General features: G+C 39.8%; 1 protein-coding gene across 1 annotated transcript; it reads left to right on the forward strand.

The window, feature by feature from the left end:
• Window positions 1-1,220: 1,220 nt before the first annotated feature.
• MESD (mesoderm development LRP chaperone) lies at window positions 1,221-7,537 on the forward strand. The gene is made up of 3 exons (XM_026060604.1): window positions 1,221-1,327; window positions 4,664-4,896; window positions 5,636-7,537. Exons 1-3 carry the CDS (start codon window positions 1,301-1,303, stop codon window positions 5,898-5,900), a joined length of 525 nt encoding a protein of 174 aa, XP_025916389.1. The 5' UTR covers window positions 1,221-1,300; the 3' UTR covers window positions 5,901-7,537.
• Window positions 7,538-17,828: the final 10,291 nt, after the last annotated feature.

Here is a 17,828-nt window from a genome sequence, read left to right on the forward strand (position 1 = left end):
GCGCGGCCCTGGGGCCCCTGGCGCTGCCCGCCTTTGCCTGGGGCCGGGTCTGGCGGGCCGAGGGCGCGGTGGGGCCGGCAGCGCCCCCAGGGCTGCGCTCACGCCGGGGGTGCCGGCAGCGGGTCCCRCCGGCCGGCCCGTCTGCCTGCCTTCCTCCCTGCAACGTGAGACCATCGACTGCTGAAAGACCTTTTCTTACAAACACGTGCTGTTCGTGYATGTCAGTAGCCTCGTTAGCTCCAAATGCCAGCAGTTTTGGAGTACTGAAGGATACCAATTTTGTTGCAGTAGGATGGATAGCAAAAGGCATGAATATTTGCCCTTACAGACTAGATTTCTTCTTTTGTTTGTGCTTTTTTTTTTTTGCAGTTTGCTTTTTTCCTTACCTGCCATGCCTGGCTGTAACCATTCCAGCTAATTCCAGCTCTCTCTTGCTACCATTCATCCTTATCAACCTGCTCCCTTACCTTTCTTTGACAGTTGCCTGTCACTCTCATTTCTCAGTGTGGTTGTCATGCCACTTTTTGGTGCTCTTTGTTAATTTWTTTTTCTCTCATCATCTTCCTATAAATGCTAAAGCATTCATCTGTGTCTTTTGTTCCTCCTCACGAGGCTCTTCTCTAGAATGTTTTGAACAAAAACTGGAGGAGATACTAGAGTGAAAGGTTTTGTCTCACATGTATTACTTGTTATACCAGTATGTCAAAATGGAGAAATAGGTTTTGCATACGTAGCCCAGAAACAGTAGCTAACAGAAGTAAGGATATTTGCCTAGGAACTTGCTTGGCATCTTCTGGACTTCGTCATTCCGTGACCTGTTACTGTTGCTCTCTCTTCAGAAAGGAAGATTGCTAGAAAATTGAGCTAAAATATGAGTTAAATAAAACCTGTAAAAAAACAAACTTTACCTTCTGTTAGTGTTATCAGCCATGGACCAGATAGTCCTGACTTGCTAAAAAAAAAAAAAAAATCAAGGCTTAAATGATGTTTTTGGGCAACTTCAACCAAATTTGGCCTAGTGGGAAAAATCTTAAAGATAAGCTTCTTTAATTTTATGAATTAATTGGATGGATGGAGGAGAGACACCTCCAGTTAATGCTGTTATGAATCTTTGGCTTTATGTTCTGTACCAACTATGTGGCAAATAGGGTGAGGAAGCTGTTCTGGGTTTTTTCTCTTTAGCTAGAGCAGGTCTCTGGTTCAGCTCACCATGTGCTGCACAAATGCTTGTCGCCGCCTCGTACAGAGATGTGACTGAGCAGCTGGAGGGCCTCCCGGCTTTGGCCACTGAGGAATCCACATGCCGCCAAAGCCCTGGAAGAAAAAAGTAACTGAGACATGGGCTCACAATTAGGGGTTCTGTTTGGTCTTCTGGATGGTCAGTATGGCATTTTGCCGGATAGTAGTTAGGATATATATGAGGAACATGGAAGAATTGAGGGGGGTGGCTAGAGGATATGGAAAAAGAAAGGGCATGAATGGCCTTGATGGGGGAGGGACTAAGAGAGACAAAGGGGCCGTTATGCATTTGGGTGAGTAGGAGTGAAGGGCACAGGGCACACATCTGTACAAAGTCGAGTCTCATTAGTGTTGGCTCGGTGAGATGAATCCTGCTACTTTCTATTTCCGTGGTAATGAATGTGGAGGCACTGGAAGATGGTGGCTGTAACGTTCTTGGGGAGCCTGGCAAGGCTGAGGCAGTTTTCCAGCAGCTGTCCCAGGAGCGTACGCCTTTCCCTTCCATCTCTTGTGCTGTGGGCTGGCACCATCGCTTGCGTGGCTGCCTGGTTTACTGGCAGAGTGAGCTAGCGGAAGACAAGCATGGGGAAGGGGAAAAGAGATAAGGGTTGCTTAAGCGGCCCAGCTGCAGAATGTGAAACTAAAGCTTTAAGGAAGATTACTCATGTATATCTTCTGTCTTCTTGCATCCCCTTTTCTCACTTGTGGGACTGCTTAAAATACTCTGATTATACAAGGATATGTGTTAACTTCTGAAAGATTAGTAACACTTCCTTCTCAACACTGTGTTTGTTAAAGACTTGGTTGTAATCTTCAGCTCTTTTTAAGCTAGTTTTGATAGAGTAAAGGAGGGGGGGAGGTGTGTGCAAAGTTGCTACTAAAGTAACTTTCCAAACTTTTGAGTCCCTTTGAATGGGTTAGAGTAGACCAGGCTTGTCAAAGTTGGAGAATCTAAAGGATCTTAATTTTGATGCCTTGCTACTCTGGGATCAGTAAACAGGCTGTGATTTACCAGCATTCAGTGTGCTTAGCCTGTGCCTCCAGTGGAGGAGGAACAGGGTAGGGAAAGTACACTTGGTTTATGCCACCTAGGGCTTTCTCTCATGGAAGGGGAATTTCCAGCAGCCTTGAATGCAGAGGAGCTGGAGACAGAACTAAGAATCTGGTCTGGAGGTCTTTCTGTAACTAAAATGTCATATTTTTTAACACAGTTCATTATTGTGATAAGTTTCAGTGTTCCTCAGGCTTGACTGAGCTAGGATTATTTAATATGCTAAGGAATTGGGTGGTATGTGTTGCGAATATTTAAAAAAAAAAAAATCTAGTGAGTTAATGAGAAAWATATGAGAACAGGAGTTGAGGGGAGGAGAAAAGAGAGGAGGAATCTATAATTGTTGCTTTATCTATGTATTGCTTTCTCTCTGAAGCCTCATGTTAGTGTCTAAACAAGTGAATCTGCCAGACACTTCAAAGCAAAAGCTTACATTTTTCTTCCAGTCTTCTATTTTATAGGTAGCTTTCTAAATATAATACTGCATGATAGTTTGTATGGGATCGTCAAGAAAAGAAGTGTCATGCATGAAGGGGAGCTTTTGACCGTTTCTTATAATAGACAGTTCTATTCAAACTGCAACAATACTGCTTTATAAGCATTTAGTTGAATAGTTAAGGAATGTAGGTAATATTCATTAGTAAGTTGTGTTGTCACTATAGCCATAGTTGATTTCTGTATTGTATAAAGATTATTTGAAAACTTTTACTTCTGACTTTTTTCAGTAAAGAGAAGCAAGCTGGTTTTGTGCTAACCAAACTAGTATAAAATTAGGATTGAYTTGCTTTTACTTCTGAAGAATGTTTTTTCACTTCAATCACATAAGATTTTATACTTTCACAGTACTTTACAAATATGACCATTTTCCAGCTCCCCCTAAAATAAGCATTGTTCCCACTTAGTGACGGCAGTGGGACTTTCCTGGGGCTCTCCTTTGCTCCTGATTCACTTACTGTGGAATTTTCAAAGGCATATGAACTATTTAAATGCATGCTTTAAACGTGCAAAGTTGAAGCAAATATGTAAGTAGTAAGGAAGGAAAGGATCAAATTTAGGCCTTTTACAACTTTTATTCTGTGGAAACAAAATTATAAACTCCCTTGTCAGAAAGACAGCCAAGTCTACATAACTGAGATGGGAAAAGAACAAAGGTCACTGGTGAAAGCTTAACCTTTAAAGGGTATGGGACACTGCCTGTGCTAAGAGGATAGTGTTGTGTGAACTTGAATATGCGTGTGCAGAGACGAGAATGCAAAGCATACTTAGATCTAAAAATCAAGCTGGGCTCCTGAGCTTTGAGGCTTCTGAGGAGAATATCTTTAGATATGGCTACGATTCATATTTCCTAATGGAGTGATACATATTTTTGCTGAGTGTTTGAAGTCAAAACAACACTGAAAATATCTACCTTAATTCCTGCTGATTTCTTAGTGCTTGGGGTGGATGCCAGTATAAGACATCTGAGGGTTTTTTGGGGGGAGGGAGGAGGATATTCTGTGGTTATAAATACTGTTAAGAAATCAAGTCCTGGCTTAATACGAGTTCTCACTATATTCACTCCTCTCTGTCAGACACTGTTTTAAAAGGCAGCAATTTGAATTCTGCCTCCCAAATATTTAAATGCCTGTCAACCTCAGCAGAGGCATCAGTTTGTTTTGTTTTTGTTTGTTTTATAACATTGATTTGGTCTTTTCAACTAATCGTGTTGTCAGAATGCCACCTTCTCTTCATCTGTGCATTCGGAAAATCATGGAGCTTTTATTTTAAAAGTTATCTTGCGGCATGAGCATTGAAATTCTGAATTCTCGTGTTTTTTATTTGTTCAGAAAAAGGAAAATGGAATTCTCAAGTAATCATGTGGTTCTCAATACTGAAGCCTCTTAAAGCAATACACAGGTGCACATACTTTTGGTTTTTTTTAAACTTATATGTGTATGAAGCTCTTCCATTCTGTTTTTTCAGTTCGTCTTGCTAACATCACAAAATAATGCTTGTTTCTTCATAGTTTCATAGAAATATATAGTGTTCAGGTGGAGTAAAACTGAATTAGCCTTGAGGCTGGAATTTTTCTCAACACACAGGAAAATGAGATTCTACCTGTCAGTATAAAAATGTGCATCTTTTAGGGGCTTATAAATGAGAACAGCATTCTTAGTAAAGTATCATGAGACACAACTTGCTCTTTTTGTTGTTGTTGGGTTTTTTTGTTTGCTTTAGAATCTCCATCATTAAACCAAACATAGCTTTCTTTTTATCAAAGCAGAGTAATTCTCTAAACAATGGGAAGTTTCAAAAAAGAACAGTTCTGTGGGAGTTGAGGGTTGTATAAAAGGGAACATTAAGCTTAAAGTCTCTTTTTCCTTTTCAAAACAGAAAGATGATGACATCGAAGAGGGGGATCTTCCTGAACACAAGAGGCCTCCAGCACCAATAGATTTCTCAAAAATTGATCCAGGCAAGCCTGAAAGTATCCTGAAGTTGACAAAAAAGGGGAAGACGCTGATGATGTTTGTCACAGTGTCGGGAGAGCCCACTGAAAAGGAGACGGAAGAAATCACTAGCTTGTGGCAAGGCAGCCTCTTCAATGCAAACTATGATGTACAAAGGTAAGCAGCTGCATGCAAGGATAAACTTSTTGCTTTTACAGAACCCTTGTTTTCTTCCTTCCTGAATATCTTTTTAACTGTTCATGCTGTGCTCCACCCCTACCCCCATGCCCTGTCACTATTTCTTTGTTTCTGTATCAGTTTGTATACCGATTTGTTTTTCTTTAAGTCATTCTAGAAAAATTCTGGTGTAGCGCACCGATCTTTTTAACACTTACTCATGGCATATGTATAGCCTAGTTTTTTTCCTCATTACATTTCAGACATTTATCAGTTTTAGCTGCAATAGTTTGCCTTTACATGCTTGATAGAAAACATCACACTTGGAAGTCTTGTTACCACAAAAGGCTTTTCATTCCCTTGGTTAAAAATGCATTTTTATCTGAGAGAGACAGAGGATCATTTTGAAACGGAGGAATGTTGCACTCTTGAGTTGATACTGAGAAGGATTACAGTAAGTGTATGAAGCAGATTTAATAACTATTAGTGGTTTTCATGTAGTGCCAAATTAATCCTTAAGTGCTCTTCATATTCTTAACTCTATCTGGTTATTTGTAAACTTAATACTTTTTGTCCTTACATGTGCTTGTAAATTCTGTCCCCACCCCCAAACAAGAAGACCAGCTTACCGCTCTTACATGTGTATCTCAGTGTTGGAGTTGCTCTGAATTGAAGCAAAATGTTTTAGCACTTGAAAGGCACAAAGGTAACTGAAGAAATATATATATCTTTCCTCTAGGTTTATTGTTGGCTCCAATCGTGCCATATTTATGCTACGTGATGGTGGTTATGCCTGGGAGATCAAAGACTTTCTGGTAAATCAAGAAAGGTGTGCGGATGTTACTCTGGAAGGTCAGGTTTATCCTGGCAAAGGAGCAAAAGAAAGTGAGAAAGGAAAAAACAAAACAAAACCTGAAAAAGCAAAGAAGAAAAAGGACGCAGAGARGAATTCTGAAGGCATCAAAGAGGACAACCGAGCAACCAAGCAGAGAGATGATCTATGACGGACGCATTAACCAGACTGAATACTGCTCTGTTGTTCCTGGAAGGGAAATGATGTTGCCATACAATTCCTGGCTTCACTGGGGGGKAAAGGAGTCAGAGATTACTGATGTTAAGACTTTCATGTTCAAATACACCAGTTTACTCATTAATGTTGGTCATTTGTTTAGCAACAGCACAGGTAATGTTTAATACCAGAGACTGACTACTTTAGTTTGTAATTTTTTTTATGGGTTTGTTTAACGTATGAATCTGTGCATCTAACGTTACAAATAAAGTGGAAAAGAAGGAATACAGTCTCAGAATGCACTAGTGTTCAGCTGTAGTAGCAACTGTCCATCTTGAGTACACAAGTTAGTCATTGATTCATAGTTGCTGCTAGGTAGCAGGATACTTTGCTAAAAGATGCTTCTGGGCGCCAGTTTTGCTGGATTCAGTGGGCAAAACTGCCTGAAATTGCAAAGAATAGTGTTACCGTGGCCAAAGATGCCTGAAATCATAAGGTTTAGGACTTATCTGGTTATACTGTCTGTTTCTTTAAAATAAAACAAGAACCCTTCTGTCTGCCCCCCTCAAAAATACACGTAAGTGCCTAGAAGCATAATAGAAACTAGGCAGAGATTCAGCTAATGCACTCCTAATCAGTAAAGAAATTAGTGCAGAAAGGAGATTCTCTACCCATCAGAAGTGATACTATTGAGGTTAATGGAATTACAGTATTAGCATGAACACTGTCCGAGTGAAAGGAAAAATCTGATTCATGTCRTTCAAACTGCTACTGCTGTCAAAGAACTGTGCCTGTGGAAGCAAATATGTATGCTGCAGTATCTAGAGAGAGTTGGAAGAAGTAGCCTTAACTCTGTAATAAATTTGTTTTGCTAGTTTAAAGGTTTGCATAAGTCTTTGAAAAAGCACTGCTTACTGTACAGAGTTAAACTTTGAGTTAGACGGGTCACTCACTGATGTTTAATAAACAGATTTTTTTTTAATAGATTCTTGACTGAAATGTTGGTTGTAAATGAACATTGATTTAAACACAATGAAGTTTGATGTATGGAAGCAAATTAAATTCCTCCTCAAAAGGCTGTATAATTAGGAGGGTTTTATTATTTAAACTGTATTCATTCAAATGCATGGCTTAGAATTGTGTTTCCCCCTTTCCTCACTAAATGCCCTTAGTTTGTATGCTCCATGTCCTTTTTCAAAGGATGAGCACTGTATTAGCTGTCTTCATTTGATACTGCTAAGACAATGTTGTTTTGATTTTTAAGGTGCTAAAATCCAAGTGTTTTGGATGAAAGGTCCTAATTGAACCATAATGGTTGGTTGTGTAGAATACTTCAATATCAGAAATGGGAAACTGAGTTGCTGAGTGCTTGTTCCAAAATAAAAGATGTCACTGAACCTAATGTTTTATTATTTTAAAGGCTTTACTTAATGAAACAGTAATGCTTTAAAATTGTGTATAACCGGTTAATTTAGTTAAATGTTTGAGAGACAGGCTAACCCATCTTTGGATTCTGTACTTGCTCATAAAGACTAAATAATGTTGATGATTCCAGGTGATCATCATATTTGCTTTGATGATATTTGTATGAATTTATGATTAAAGAAATCTTTCCTACTGCTGTTTACTAAACAGGTCCTTGCCTATTTGTTTGAGTGGAAAAATTAAAAGCATGTATTTCTTAAGGTTTCACTATATTACTTCCACCATTAATCTGAAAGTACAAAGCAGCTGAGAAAAGTCTTTGCAGATATTTGGGTATTGCATTGCCTTGTACTGGGGGGGAGGGGCATGGGCCATTTCTTGTTCATAACTAATTTATTTTGTCAAGTGTTGTGGTTTAGTAGTCCTGCCCTGTCGTTCCCCCTCCCCCCCTTTTTTTTTTAAATATTGTTTCTTGTCTCAAAAGATGAGCCTAGGTCAAGTGCAACTGTTTGTTTGTTTGGGTTTTTTTTGTTTGTTTGTTTGTTTTACACAACTTGCATAGAAAAATAAATCTATTCTGATCATGATCAGAAATGTGTGGAAATGGTCTGTAGTTTTCCTAATGTTACACAACATAATTTTTGTTGTTTTTAATCAAACTGGTTTATTCCTGAGCTGAATAATCATGCGATGCAAAAATAGTACACAAACAATATAAAAGCAAGTATGCTAAGGAGGAGGACATACTATGATACAGATACAGCCCTTTTGAAAAGAGATACTTGTTTCAGCCATTAATAAATCCCTGCTTCCACACTTTGAGCAGGCTTTGTCTTTTCCCTTTGTAGTTAAGAGTAGAGCACCTGGAGGCCTTCTTAAAATCAGAGAAACAGCTTTGCTGAAATTCAGCCAGTCAGTCCACTTGGATGTGATTATTTTATTTTTATTTGTAAAGGTTCTTGCATTGCTTATGCTAAATGCAGGCGTGTTTTATGTCCAATAGCCTGTTTAAATGTTTGTTTACTTTCTAGCGTTTTAATAGGAATAATAACTTGGGGTTTGCTTTTGAAATGTACTATAAAATACAAAACACTGCATTGAAGAAGGTTGTTTGTCTTCCTTTTTTCTTACCCTTTTCCCTTCTTCCTGCCTTACACCCAACAAATGATGTTTTAAATATGCTACTAAGTATAGGGCATCTGGAAGGAACTTCATCACTGAGTCTTTCCCTGATATTGGAGTTCATAACTCTATTTCAAAACAACTTGTTTCCTTTTCTTAAAACTGATTAGGCTTTTGGACCACAGCACTTATACTGGTTCAGTGTTAAGTAACCAGATATTACTTCATATTGATTTAAGAGGCCTGAATATAATATTGTTTACTGAAGCATTAGCTTTCTATTCTTTTTTCTTGCCTGCTCTTTTTTTCGGTATTTGAAGATGTTAGCTTTCAAAAGCAAAGCAATTATGATGGAGAGAAAGAAGAGGAAGCTGAGAAATTTCCTTAGTTATCTTTCTTTGTATTTTTAACCCAAGTGGCCTTCTTGGGGGGGAAAAAAAGCAGTTTGTCAGTGATACTTCATAAAGACTTATTTGCTTTTGCTACTTAGTGCAGTTGTAACTGACTATTTCTGATAAAACACTGGCATGAAGCTGATTTTTTTTTTTTGTCCCCTCAAGATAATCTCAATGTATACTGCATGCATTATCTGTTTCAGTGAAAAAAAAATCCATTTAAACTGAAATTCCTAGTTAGTACAAGTGCATCCCCTATTTATTTCACACTTGACTCTGTCAAGCAAAGTAAGTAGGAAAGCTGACATTTAAATTACTAGGACCAGGGCTCAGAAGACCCAAGGGAAGTGCTATGTGCAGCAACGGCTGAACTTACAACAAAACATCCTCACTAACTAAATCTTACTAATTAAGAGATACAGGTAATGTCAATGTTCACTTAAAAAAAAAAAAGATTCCAGGTGTAGTCATTACTACATTGCTAAGATTTACACATTGTAAACTAATAAAGTTTACTATATAACCATGTCCCTTACCAGTCTTGTATCTGCCGCATAGTATTTTCTTCATATAAATCATTTGCTAGCAGGGAAGATGATTGTTCCCATTTCTTTTGCAGCTTCTCTTTTAGTGTTTTTAGCTTTGTTGATACGCTTATTATTAGCTGAAGTATGTATTTTGAAAATACTATCTYTAACTCTGTTATGACACACTTAAAAACTACTCAGCCAACAGGATTTCTGATTTTTTTTGTTGTCTCTCTTTTTTTGAAAAGTCATGTCAGCTTTGACTTCAAAAAAAAAAAAAAAAGACTTCATATGTCCATCACAGTTTCTTTCTAAATGCTTTCAATTTTCTTCAAAAAGGAACTCAAAAATTAAAATACTGTTTTGTTAAGATATGAAACAACCTACTTTTGTCTCATTTTTGGCCACTGTTCTGTTGGGCTTTAGCAAAGACTGGAAATAATTTTAAGTCTTATCTGTGGCTCATTTCCTTTTCTGTTCAAGGAGAAACAGTATTTACCTTTTTCAGAGTTTTTTTTTTAATGTCATTACATGCTTGTAGAAATGCAAAGAGCACATACTTGGATAAGAGGCACGGAGATGCTTCTGTTTTTACAAATATTTGTTTCATCAGGACTGTGATATTTTTAACTCGACATTTTCATCCTACTATGCATCTTGATACACTTTCATATGATAATTTTTACTGTAGAATAAAATAAGCTATTTTTTTCATGAAACTGTTTTTAGATTTTTCATACTGTGAAATTTTAGCAGGAATAAAACCCACTGGATTCAGGTAATACTTAAATTTGCAGAACTGCTTGGAGTCATAAAGGAAAGATACTCCACTGTTATTTTTTCGGCATTGTTGTTTTTTTCTCTTCCAGCAGAAAAGTCTGGTAATGCCACTTGTTTGAAGACACAGTGTATCTTTAGCAGAAAAGGTCTATGCAATGTAGTTTCTGATTAATTTTTAGAAGATTGGTCTAACAAACACATTACTATCAAACATTACACCATCCTCCAGCCTTAATCCAAAGACAAGTGTTAAATATTTTGTTATCCATCACTTGAATTAACAGTAAGAATTCTAATAAAGAATTTCTGAAAAAAAGGAAATTTTTTTTGAATTATTGCACAGACATTAGATACTTTTCTTGCCTATGCTGTGATGTTGTTGTTATTAACAAATACTACATGAGATATTTTTAGGCATTATGTATTTCCAGTCCCTATTTTATACTTTCTGTTAACTTGGTTGTTGCTGAAGTACCAGCTTCTTTCCCGCTTAGTAGTTACAGTCACTATATACCTCAGTCACAGTTTCATACTGCATGTAATGTGATGGCATCATAGCATTCTCTGTCATATGTGTTTTCCTGTTAAGACTTTCTGTCAGGATTCTAAACATACAAATTTTCAAACTTGATTTGGTAATTTAGCTGTAGATGCAGAATTTTTAGTTTCTTGGGAGGAAATGATCTGTTTTTTCAAAGGTCTAGCATTGCTGCATGCAAACTGCTGATTTCAGTAGTTTTTCTGTATGGTTCACTTACTTCAGCCTCAATTTCGCAAGGAGTCTGCAGACATATGAATAGTTTGTTACCCACAGACACAAATGGCACTTTTTGTGTCATGCAAATGATCTTTTACATGCAAAGGATATAGCACTTGCTTTTCTTCAAAAGGCAAAAAAGCAAGGTGCTGTACTTCTTGTATAAATCTACAGTATAGCAGTGAGAATCACTCCAGACTATCACATAGATCACCATTTGGCTTTATAAATAATTGAAACATAGTCCATGTGACTGGGGTATGAATAAACTGATTTCCAGCCTAGACCTGCCATGAGTGATGCTGCTGTAATTTTGCAGGAAAATACTACTAAGAGCAGAAAATGGGTGTGTTTTTGAGGGAGGGAGAAATGGGACAGTTTAAGAGAGCTTCCCAGCCTTCCTGGCAAAGGCCAGCAAATATATGGTTCTGCGGCACACAAGGTTGCTATACAGCCTCCCTGTTTAGAGGAGGACATCCTGCTCCTCCAGCTGGGACTGCATTGGTGCTGGGGCACTGCCACTCACCTGGAGATCCCGTGCAGCTCTRCACTATTTTGTAATGGCAGCATCTTCCCTTTTGTGACATACCATAACTCATCCCTGCTTAGGATGCCTTCAGATACTCCGGGCTCCAAATCAGCAGCAGGGGGGCGACCTATGTCAGGATTTCTAATGCTCAGATGACTCCATGCCTGCTGAGGCTGTAATAATAATCATCATCCTATTAGTAATAGCCTTAGCTTGAAAAATGAAATAAACCAGGGAAAGAGAATGCATTACTTTTTGGCACTTCTCAGCAACAGGAACTTGAATCCCACCCACCCATCCCCATGCTGCCCTTTTTCCAGACTTTGTGCCTCTGCCTGGTTGTATTTGGACATAATAGACCCTAATTTACTACTGATCAGGGACCAGGCTGCTCTAATTCATGAGGCTTATAACTGTGACTTTTTTCTTTGTGTGCATACAATTTCTTTTGTAATTAAGTGATAACCTCCAAAAAGACTGTGGGCCTGACTCTACTGCCTGTAACAAGTATTGTTTTTAAAACTAAACCTCAGCTGTGTCTTAAAATAGCCTGGACTTACTTACTTTTGTGTTGATGATGTGACCACTAATTCTGTGTAAACCAATGACTATTGCTTTGTCCACTTACAAAATCATTAATATTTAAATTATTTCAGGTACACAGGAAACTCCCTTTGTTGGCAGCATGTGTTGGCAAACTTCCTTATCTTTTGGAAAGAGGTGAACAGCAAGGATGATGCATTTGCTTGCAAGGTACAAGTCCTTTAGCAATGACAAATAGCTGTTTCTTGAACATCTCCACAAAGTAACATGGATCTTGCTGTAACTTATATAAATTCTTTGTAATGAGAAAGGCTGCATTATATACAAATAAGTTGTATATATAAATAAGTTTTTAACTGAAAAAAAAAAACAACTCATAGTTGAGCACTTGCTGAGTCAATAAAAGAAATAAAGCCTTAATATGTGAGTTCATATTTCATCACTGTTTAATGATGTTTCCCAGATCTATGGTTGCAATTTATCCTGTATGCTTTTTTTTTTTTTTGAATCCCTTCTCCTCAATGCAGTTTTGTTTCATTCGAATTCTGCTGCAAAAGAATGAGTCAGTTTTCATGCTCCCATCTAAAATGAAATCTTGTGAGGTTTCAAACTAGTACATATGTTAAATTACACAAACCTTTTCTATTAAGAGTTTAGTATTCATCTTGCGTATCATATCCACAACCATGCCCTACTACTTCTCAATCCTTTCTAGTCAGCTGTTGCCTTTCTGTTGCTGTAAAACATGTTAATAACTATGTGAACTTTAGCTAATTGTAGTTATGATAGCATTACCAGCGAGCTTAGTGGAAAAATAGGTATGTATGTGTTTTGGCACTTGACACACCAGCTGAGTAGAAGATTTTTTGAGAAACTGATTTTGATTTATTTTAGCTATATGCATTTAATGAAGAAGCTACATTTTTTTTTTTTTGTGTGTGTGTGTGTGTGTGGTCTAATTAGCTATGTAACTTGACCCACAGGAAGGTCACTTTCACTCCACTTTCTATTCTATCCCCTGCCCCCCCAAAAAAACCAAAAACAAAAACAAATCACATTTCCATATAGCATTACCAATTAAGCCATATTGTTCAATTCTCAAGTAACCCTACTAAGGTTTGGAAATTTCCTAGTAAGGAATATATTTCTTATTTATGTCAGTAGTGCTAAATCAGGGTGGTCTTTCTTACTACATGGGATGAGAAAATCAACTTACTTAAGGTTTGTAACAGAGAAGATCTGAGGCTTGTATCAGGTTCAAGAAATGGCCAAATGACATAACAGTACAGTTTACTGAAGATGGAAGAATAGAAACCAGAAATAAAAGCCAAATCAGCTGCAATGATTTCCTAAGGTGTCACTTCCAAGTGAGAGTCCCTTGGGTTTTATACAAGGCATCTGCACTTTAAGAAACATTCTCCCTCCTGTATCACTTATTGAACAGTTACAACATAGAAGACAAAAGCTGACATTACTGTTGTACTGGGATTTTAGTCATGATCTCGCCCTAGCCTTACTTTCAACCCTTTGGCAAAAAGAGGAAAGCTATTTATTTTTAAGGGTCTTTCTGCAGAATGATTTCCTGTTGAGGCCTACCACTGCTCTATTATTGCAAGCCACTTCTTATTGTATCCTGGTATTGTTCTTGACTGTTGAGATATTTCAGCTAAGAATCAGATCCAGAAACTGTGAATTATTCTACTTACAGGGTGATGAAGCGCTCCCTGGGTTTTTGTTTTAAGATTGTACACTGGCTGTACATGGTGAATTCAACGCYACAGCTAAGGGATCAGTGTAGGAAGGAGCTTTTGAAGGTGTGTTTTGTGAAGAAGACTTGCGAGGGGCAAGGGGAAGGAAGGGTGTAGTCACAGCAGTGGTTTCTGCACATCCCTCCCCCATCCTTTTGGTCTGAAAGAAGGTGGTGTGGCAGAACAGTCTCTGAGTCAGTTGCTGGAATGGCCCTTTGGGGCTGAAAAAGCCAAAAGAAATTGGCTTAACGTTCTGGTGGAAGGTGATAGAGTGGCTGATCCAAAGACCTGCAAGTGTTGCATAAAAAGCACTTTAATTTGGGCATTGGCCAAACAATGTTTTTTATTGTCTAGCAAATTTTTTGGAGGGGAGGGCAGGGGAGAAAGTAATCAAAGAACTGGATCAGTGAGTTTTGCCCATCTGCTGCTCTGTGAAGCAAAGGAGGGGGAACATCCTGAAGTCTTTTAGTGATGAGAAAAATGCTCAGCTCTGTTAACAGCTCTGTTATTTGCTTACTGCTCAGAAGAGACTAAATATAAGATTGTGACACTCAGCTGAGAATATTACTGTCGTGCTGGGCTAAGAATGAGTTTATGCAAGAGCCAAGCTCTCTGGGTTTTTCTTGGTTAGTGATTCAACCCATCCCCTGTTTTTCCATTGTCCAACGCAACATCTAAAAGGGGGGGGAGAGGAAAAAAAAAAAAGGAAAAAACAACAAAACCACTCCTTAAACTCCCCCCCCCCTTAAAAGGCCAGCCACTTCAGATAAAGATGTACTAATTTCTAAAACTTTGCCAGATAATACACTAACATATTTCCAATGAAGTTTTGCCAAGTGCTTGATTTATAAAAAGCTGACCTACAGTGAGCATAAGTTTTGCCGAGCAGTGTGAAAGCTGTAAGGGTTTTCAGCTTGCTCCCCATAAGTCCCTTTTCCACAGGTGAGCCCACACAACAGCTTCTCCCTCCAGACCAGTGCTTCTGGAGGTTTTACTTTGCCATCTTCTATTTGGGTATTTAAGGGGATTACACTGGGAACCAATGCTGGAAAAATGCCAAGTTGCTGCTGAAGGGCGACTGGGTGGACAGTTACAGTGACAGCAGTGTTATCAGCCCACCTTTTCTCAGTGCTCATCTTTACAGACGCACTGAAACAGAAACACCCCTTCCCTCCAAGACCTCTGCGCTTGTGGGACCTTTGTGAGGACAACCTATAACAACGCCACCCGTCCTACTACCGCTGGGCCCGCGGCGGGCCTGTGAAGGGCGTGGGACGCCCTCCCCCTCGTGCCAAAGGCGGGAAATTCGCGCCAGCTGCGGCCGTTAACGTCCGCGGGCGGGGGGGGCGGGGCGCGGCGAGCGCGGGGCGGCAGCGCGGCCGCGAGAGGGCAGGCGCGGGCAGGCAACCGCCGCTGCCGGCGGTGGGGAAACATCGCGCCCTGCCCACAGCGCTGTGGCAGCCTCCGCAGCAGTGCTCTCTTAGTGCTTTCCTAACGAATTAAGCATAATGTAAAAGGTAATAAAGTTAATATATAGTCTAGCTTGTATATTCAGCTATAGTATGTATTTCAGCTGTTCCATATTAAATATATACATATAACAATAAAAAAAATGTGGCAATTGGGACTAATGATGTAATGAATTGCATAGTTATGTATATAGTTTATTATTATTTCTAATGGCTGTATATACATAGAAATCACTTTCACACACACTTACAGTTGCCTTTACGTTCCTTATTTATTGAGGGCGTCAAGCAGAGGTATGCCAGAGATGGCCGATGCCATGCAGTGTCTGTCTGTCCTTTCCATTAATAGCTACACAACTCTTCAGCTGTACCTAGAGGAAAACAGACACCTTTATATATGTGCCTAATGCTTTAGGTGCCAAGGGAGACTTTTTTCTTTTTGTTGTGGTTAGCATATGTTTAGTGAGAACCAAGGTATTAATGGCATATGGGGGGGGGGAGGAGACACATAAACTTGAGGTTATAACTTGTTTTCATGAAAGCAACCAATAAATTCAAGTCTCTGGATCTGCTGATGCTTTCCATCGACAGCCTCCCATTTGCCTCACAGTGTGAAAAACTCCGCTGCTGCCATGTATTAAAAGCAGAGTTTCTTCTGGATCTAAACATCACTTACTCTCCAACAGCAAGGCCCTGGCGTGGGCTGGGGGGGGGGTGATCCCAGGCCAGGAGGACATCAGGACCTCCCTCAGCCCTCAAACAGGCCTGCAAGGTGTTGTAGGTACCAAAAAAACCCAACCGATCACTAAATCCCGTGATCCTGGGGCACATGCAAGGCCAGAAGCCACCAATGCAAGTGACAGCTGCTTGCCTGCCGACAGACTAGGGTGAACCGATGCTGCTATCATCTTCTTCATGGCTGCCAGGGTCCATGTGGTTCTGGGGGAAGAGTTTTGCTCCTTCTGCAAGAGGAGAAGAGACAGAGCGGGGAAAGGAAGGTGGAAAGGAAACGAGGGGTGGGGGAGCTGATGTGGGGAGACGAGTGAGAAAGGAGGATAGGTGGAGGGCAAGGCAGCAAGGCCCCCCCCCCCMCCCCAGCTTCATGTCTTGCTCCCCACATGAAGCTTTCTGGAATTGGTTTGGTGTGCACGTGTTTAATCCTCACTGCTGTGATTTTACCACCTGGCTGCCGTGCCTTGCCAGAGCAGTGCACACATCCCCTGCTCTCATTGTGGCTGGCTGCAGATTAACTGTTTGCTTTACGAGGCCGTGGTCCTCTAGAGCTTGCTGCTGCAGAGGGCACTTGGTGCCCATCCATCCCTGCAAGCAGAGGGGGCAGGGAGAGACAGGACAAGCGCTACGAAGTTGCCCATGACTCCTCCCCACATCCCTCTAGACAGGCCACTAAAGAAAAAAAAAAATTAAATTGTGATTTTTAGGCCTTGCTGGCTGTAGGTCCACATCAAAGGTAACACCCTTCTCACGCTAGCTTTGCTGCTGAGAGGAGGGACGTGGGTGCACGACAGGAGCGAGGCGGCAGGCAGGAGGGAGGCAGCATGGAGGTGTGGCAGGATGCTAAAAGCCCAGCTCTGCCCCTTACCCCTGTGGTAGTCTCTATAGTTCTCAGCACTGAAACCTTTAAAGTGCTCTGCCAGCTTTGATCTTGTTGCACTATTAAATAGACGCTTCTTTTTTTCCCTGCAATGGTGCTGTGGGGTGAGAATGTTGCCTTTGCTTTCATCTTTTTTTTTTTTTTTCCCCGTGGAGTTGATCTAGAGAAGTCAAACATATCAGTAATTTCAATCTGACATGAGTAGGCAGGGTGCATTTTTAGTTTCCTGGCCTGGAGGAGTTAGGCAGGTGATGCCATATCCTCCAGTGCACTAATTACTATTTTGAGACTTGATTAAAAAATATGTGCTTGGATGTTAGAAATGCTGATTACTGCCACCAAAAAAAAATCCCATTTCAGTTCTGGAGCCTTGAAAAAGTTTTATAGCAGAGTCTGTTCAGCTGGCACTGTCCCAGAGCAGAAAATTTACAGTTGAAATAATACTTGACCTGATAGTGGGATGCTCATAAGGCTTTATAGCTTCCTACTATGAAAAAATTATACATATTTTCTATATTATTTACATATATATGTCTCCTCCATGTTCACCCTATTTAATAAAAAAAAAAAAAAAGTTTTGTGAACAGGGAAACTAAAGAAGTTTGGTTTTTGGTTGATTTTGTTTTACGTTTCCTTATCCCCCACCTGCTCTATGCACAGCCCAGTATTTCCAGCTCCTTCCTGTGTCTGTCCACTGTAATATCCCCTTTCCTGCTCCCGTGTCCTTTCCTTCATGTCTCCCTGTCTCTGATCTCACAAGTTTGACTGGGCAAATAGTCAAATGTGCTACAGTGTGTGCTGACAGCCAACATGTACACAGGTTTTTTGGCCCCAGCCGCCATCTTTTGCAGCAAGTAAGATGCTGTGTACCTTTCTCTCAGCAGGTGTAGTTTTGTGTGTGCTTCTCTCCACGCTAGATCCAGCATAATTGCAGAAGTTTTATTTTCGTAGGAAAGCAAGCTACTAAGATTTAAGCTGAGACACGAATGCAAGTTATCAAAACAGACTGAGCAAAC

The sequence above is a fragment of the Apteryx rowi genome, unplaced genomic scaffold, assembly GCF_003343035.1.
Source record: "Apteryx rowi isolate R43461 unplaced genomic scaffold, aptRow1 scaffold_17, whole genome shotgun sequence".
Taxonomy (NCBI): domain Eukaryota; kingdom Metazoa; phylum Chordata; class Aves; order Apterygiformes; family Apterygidae; genus Apteryx; species Apteryx rowi.